At 33.4% G+C, this 6,504-nt stretch overlaps 1 protein-coding gene across 1 annotated transcript; it reads right to left on the reverse strand.

Moving 5' to 3' along the window:
- Window positions 1-1,180: 1,180 nt before the first annotated feature.
- Window positions 1,181-3,967, reverse strand: LOC110941382. Its single transcript, XM_022183006.2, has 2 exons — window positions 3,697-3,967; window positions 1,181-1,648 (listed from the first exon to the last, which is right to left on the reverse strand). Exons 1-2 carry the CDS (start codon window positions 3,832-3,834, stop codon window positions 1,295-1,297), a joined length of 492 nt encoding a protein of 163 aa, XP_022038698.1. The 5' UTR covers window positions 3,835-3,967; the 3' UTR covers window positions 1,181-1,294.
- Window positions 3,968-6,504: the final 2,537 nt, after the last annotated feature.

Below are 6,504 nucleotides of genomic sequence, written 5' to 3' on the forward strand. Positions count from 1 at the left end.
CGTATCACACAATCACATAAAGTTCACATATGTTACATTAAACACAAAAATAGGTTCTGAAATACGAGTTGTCACAAAAATCGTAATTTGCCAAAAGCTAAAGCGATGACAATACTATAATTTTTAACCATGGGCAAAACCGTAACTTTGAACAGGGGCAAATTCGTAATTTTGAACTGGGGTAAAATCGTAATATACCTGCCCGCGTTGCGGGGCACTAAGCCGAATATTTCTCTCTCATAACATGTACGTTTATGTTTCGATTAATTGTACATACTACTCATAATACGATCTAAAAAAAATTATATCGAGTCAACCAACTAAAACAAAACACTACCATACTTCTGCTAAAAAAAACTAAAACGATGGAAAAACTACTGCTTGGCACGAATAAAAATTACATTGAGTCAACCAATTAAAACAAAACACTACCATAGTTTTGTCAAATAAAACACTAAAACGAATTTTATACTGGTGGCAAAACTGTAATTTTATAGGAAAGAAAAAAAACAATGGCAAAACTATAAATTTGTGCTGAGGGCAAAATAATAATTTGGCTACGAGAAGAAAAAAAAAACAAAACTAATGACAAAACTGTAAATTTAAATAGGACAAAATCATAATTTGACTGGACCAACGGTAAAGTGTACTTACTATTTCCCAACTTCTCTTTGTAGTTATAGGTAATTTATATGAAACTATAGAAATTATAAATATGATAAATTCTTATTGATTCCTTCAAAATTGATATTTTTCTTATGTAAAACCCAAAGTGACGGATTAGCGGCAAGAAAAAACAATAGAACGATGATTGTTGATTATCTAGAGGCCCATCTTTTTAATCGCCAAGGGCCCTCGAATTTTCAAGAATTCTCAGGGATGACCTGATGGTTTTGACTTCAGGCTTCTATATAGAGGACCTTGTATTGCTTTAATTTTTTCTTAATTTTTTCTAGATGCAAGTGATAAAATGTACGCTATTCACAATTTTACACACCTAACTTGTTTCATCCACGGATCATTTTCCCATTCTCCCCAAATCATAACACTAGTCGTTATTCATAAAATAACCGGCGACCAATTATTTGTCGATTAAACCTACAAACTATTTATTTTGCCCTATTACTCACTCGATCTCACTAGCTTCTCTCTTCATTTGCTTTGTTTGTCAAACCACCACTAAAAGAGGAAAGGCAAGGTGGATTAACAATTATCCCAATAGAAAGGATAAAATAGTTCATGTGTCTATATTACAAAGCATAAAGCCGTAACACATGTATAACATTCAAAAAACTTAGCACTTAGACGTGTCACCATTACAGCACCAGAACGCAAAGTGTTCATCTTTGCGGTTATTACTAACAAGACCTCCACACTGTAAACAAACAAAGCTACTGCCATCAGAGACTGCATCCACCATTACTTGTTTTCTTCCATTTTCACTCAGTATAGATGTTCCACCACCATCTGGCTCCAAGTTACATGATGGGGATTCTTCGGCTATTGATATTGCACATTCAGCAAACAAGGACGCCAGCTCATCAGCAGCATTATTTTCATACATTTTCTTTGCGTAAACCTCTTTTGCTCGGTTTAGGGCCTCAAACGCAGCTGCTTCACCTCCGGTGCCTTTCATAGCCATCACAACCTGTTAAACAACGATAATTCGTCAAACATCATTCATAGCAGAGCACGTCATACTCGGTTTTTAAATTGTTTGCGGGCAAACCACTGTGGTGTATTTATTCATATAATCATCTATTTCATGACTAAATTATTAAATTTACTTTTATACATTGTAATTTGTAAATAAATATAATAACTGTGCTTAAATATTACATAATTAAAAATTAGGTAAATATGATAAAAAAAAAAAAACATAATTTTTTTAATCTAGATATTACAAAATTTGAAATTCTATAAGTAAACATCACATAATTATTAACACTGATACATATATATAATTAATATACTAATAAAAATCATATTTAAGCATTTCCTTACTGTGGATGCTGTAATACACAGAATTAACCACCCAGAAAAACAAGTGAAACAATTCTATAAGGTCTTGTTTGCTTTGAAAGAGTAAGAATATTATCAAGTATTTAACAAAATAATTTCTTTGCATACAACTTTATAGATGGACAAGGAATGGGCTTTCAAAAATATGTAAAAACAAAAATGGCAAACGCGTAATTTGCAAAGTGAACCTTATGTTCTTGTGTGTTATACAAATATAAAAGGAAAAAAGGTTTTGTTATTGGAATGTTTACCACCTCACTATATTCCATAAGGAAAATTTGTGCACTTTAATAAGAATGCTTATTGTTCTGTAAAAAAAAAAAAACAGGGGCGTTTGATTGAAATATTTTTTTGGGAAGGTATTGTAATCTGCCAAACAAAATGAAAACTGAAAGAAATGGATTTGGAATTAAAATTTGTCAAACGAATTGAAATGCGAAGGAATTGGAATCTGTTAGTTTGCACATTTGTTACAGAAGTTAGAATGCGGCTGTGGTCGCAGCGGTGGTGAATGGTGATGGAGATGGCGGAGTTGGTGAATGGCAATGGACGTGGTGGGGTGGTGAGTAGCGAAGGTGGTCAGGGCAGTGGCGGTGATAGTGGAGGTGGGAGCGGTTGGATGTGATGGTAGGAGCGGTGGTTGTGGCGTTAGTGGGGTGGGGGAGGTGGTGGCGACGGTGATGGAGATGGAGAGATTCCAAATCCTTAGGTTGAATTCCTTCACTGAAGGGATGTTAAATTTCTTTACTGGAAAGAAATTGAGCGCCTCCACTCCAATCCAATATCCAACTAAACATGGTATCCCTTAACATATTCGGCAAAACAAGTGGGTAAGGAACAGATATAAGATTCCAATTTCATTACATCCCAATGAACCACTCGAGTACGATGGTTTGAATACCACCTTCCAACCAAGATCATTCTGATCCTGTTAGGTTATATATTCACAATTTCACACTTTGAGATACTTTACGGTTATAAGACCATCCTGAACTAAAACTACTACTAATTGGCCCATCTCAAAGTGCTTACATTTCCCTTCTTAGCATTCTCTAAAATACAAGAACAGACAATTTCATTAAGGGTGTTAGCGATTCAAGTTACTCATGAGCTATTCGGGTCTCAGGTTGACTTATCAAAAGTACGACAATAGGCAGAGTTTAAACAAACTCAGCCCTCAAGCAGAGCTTAGGGTTAAACTGAATCCCATTTGATAAATGAGCTCCAGTCCGGCCTTCATGTACTAAGCTTATTGTATAAATACATAGAAAAATATATTATGTGCATAGTAATAACAGAATAACTAACATAATTACATATAATTTAACGAAATGAGCCAAGCTCAAACGCTCGTAAGCTAGACCGAGATCACATACGCCACTAACTTCCCAATGACAAATAACTAATCCATTATAATCAATAACTTTTACGAAAACTAACACACACTATTACTGAACAAAATCAATTCTAATTCCCTAACACAGCAACAGCAAGTAAAAACTCTACCTTCAGTTCCCCAAATCAAGAATCAGGAACTTTTTTTTTAATTTCCACCAGATGACAACTACAGTGATTATAAATTCAATAACATCGGTCATAAACTAATAACAACAACAACAACAATAAACACACACACACACACCAAAAAAAAAAAAAAAAAAAAAAAAAACTTACTGCTTGAAGAGCTTGAGAAGGTTTACCCTGATGGATGAGTTGACGAGCAAGGGTGAGTAATCTTCTAGCAACTTCGAATTGTCCGGCAACCGATGAGGATGTCATGGGAGCATCCGAATCCATCATGTCTGCATCCATGGCATATCGACCAAGTGAGGGTTTGGGTTTGGGTTTGTTTGTGTGATTTTGAGCGACGCATAAAGTGGGAGTGGAGTGGAGTGGACCAGTGGAGCCGAGATGCTTCTAGCAATTTTCCTTTGTCTTCTCTGGCTTTGTGGCTCTTCAATCTAGGTTAGAACCCCTTTTTTTTTTTTTTTTTTTTTTTTTTTTTTTTTTTTTTTTTTTTTTGGGTAAAGGGTTACCCCGGTGATTCTATATATTCACAATCAAAAAAGCACAAGTAGTGTAGAGAGCCTACACTAGTTCAATCATGAGACACACCCCATGAAAGTCAAACCAAAAACAAACCAAAACAAAACAACCAAGACAAGGAAACAACCACTAGACTACAATCTAGAAACAAAAAAACCAAACACAGCTAATCAGCCTCCATCGTCGTCTTTGTCGTCCGCATAGATCTCCCATTCTTCAATCTAGGTTAGAACCCCTTATTATACCGGTTAAATAAATTTAATTTTATATATTAAATAATAAAAATATATATCTTTAAAAATCTCGTTTATTACACGGGTTAAATAAATGTAATTTTATATATCAAATAATAAAACAATATATATTTAAAAATCTCGTTTATTACACGGGTTGAATAAATATAATTTTATATATTAAATAATAAAAAAGTTGTATTTTTAAGAACCCCGTGTATTGTACGGTTTAGTAAATTTAATTTTATATATTAAATAGTGAAAAAAGTTACATTTTTAAGAACCTCATGTGTTATACGGGTTGAGCACATGTAATTTTATATACCAAAAAATAAAAAAAAATTATCTTTATAAACCATGTGTATTATATGGATTGAATAAATCTAATTTTATATACAACATAATAAAAAAAGTTATATTTTTAAAACCCCCGTGTATTACACGAGTCGCATAAATGTAATTTTGTATAGTAAAAATAAAAATGTTATATCTTAAAAAAACCTCGTTTATTACACGGGTTGAATAAATCTAATAAAAATTTATATCTTTAAAAAAAACTAACGGATATACTCGATATACGATGGATGGGGTGATTGCGGTGATGGTTCTTATAAATGTAACGTAAACATAGTGATTACCATATTTGAGTTGAAAGTTGAACACGAAAATAAAAGTATATAACCAATAAACATTGATTAATATTTTTGTTTACCCCTTACAAATATTTTTGAAATAGGTTCTACCCTTAACAACTTTAGTTTAATAAAATAAACAAACAACAACAACCGTACCCAGTATAATCCCACCTATAGCCAAGTTGGCTATAGGTAGGGTCTGGGGAGGGTGGGATGTAGGGGTGTTCAGAATTCGTTTCGAATTCGAAAAATTCGAAATTCGTTTAAATTCGATTCGATTATCAAGAATTCGTTTCGATTATAAGAATTCGAATTCGATTCAATTCGAGTCAAGTAAATCGAATACTTATTTATAATTTCAAATTCGATTCGAAATTCGAATAAAAATTATAAATTTTTATTTATTATTTTTATATATAATACATATATAACTTTTATTAGGCTATACTATAAATTATTTTCAAAATTTATTCCAAGTACTAAAATTACCCGTTACCAAACCCACTACGTGGCTCATAATTATAACCTAAGTAACAAATCTATCAATAGATTTCTAACCCTAAAAATATTATCTTGCAATGTAAAGTGTTATTCCCGACTTCTCGTTTTGAATTTTAGACTTATAGTACTTTATTTGGAACTTTTTAATGTGATATCGTGCTTTAAGGCTGCTTTAAAATTTATGTTTCATTTTGATAGTTATTTACATGTTTTTAAAGAATCTGAATCAAAACGAATTTATTCGAATTCGATTCGAATTCGAATTTTTAATCGAATACGAATCGAATACGAATTGGGTTTTTTATTCGAATACGAATTCGAATCGAATTCAATTAAAATTAATCGAATTCGAATCGAATACGAATTCAAGGAAAAATAAAAATTATTCGAATAATTCGATTCGAATAATTCGAAAATTCGATATTCGATTCGATGAACACCCCTAGTGGGATGTAGGCAAGCCTTACCTCTATCCCAGGGGATAGAGAGGCCGCTTCCAGTGAGACCCTCAACTCCTAAACCAAATCCAGATATAAGAGTCAAATAAAGATTCAAAAAGTACAACAACAACAACCATACCCAGTGAATCCCACAAATAGCAAAGCTACTTATAGGGTCTGGGGAGGGTGGGATCTAGACAGACCTTGCCTCTATCCCTAGGAATAGATAGGCTACTTCTTGGGAGACACTCGACTCCAAAACGAATAGCATACCAACATACCAAGTCAAAGAATATAGAAAAAAAGAGGTCACCAATACCAAGAAAGTGATCAGAGTGACACAATATAATGTAAATCATGTATAATAACATACAACATCAATTGGGCATAAACATAGTTAGGCAATCACCGGTAAAGTCACTTAAATGATAAGAAAAAACTACGTCCGTAAAATACCTCTAAGACTTTACAGTAATGTCCTCTAGAAGTCCTTAACCCTGATCCTACGCCTCCACGAAGTCCTATCTTGGACCATGTCCTCAGAAAGATGTAACTCTAGTAAATCATGCCTAATCTGCTCATCCCATGTCAGTTTGGGTCTGCCTCTTCCTCTCCTCCCCTCCACAG

Source organism: Helianthus annuus, chromosome 5, assembly GCF_002127325.2.
Source record: "Helianthus annuus cultivar XRQ/B chromosome 5, HanXRQr2.0-SUNRISE, whole genome shotgun sequence".
NCBI lineage: Eukaryota > Viridiplantae > Streptophyta > Magnoliopsida > Asterales > Asteraceae > Helianthus > Helianthus annuus.

Excerpts from the sequence above, each read along its gene's own strand:
- LOC110941382 (XM_022183006.2), bottom strand. The coding sequence starts at position 3,834 with ATGGATGCAGACATGATGGATTCGGATGCTCCCATGACATCCTCATCG. Across the intron at positions 1,649-3,696 it reads CTTCTCAAGCTCTTCAAGCA|GTTGTGATGGCTATGAAAGG; the intron begins GTAAGTTTTTTT and ends GTTGTTTAACAG.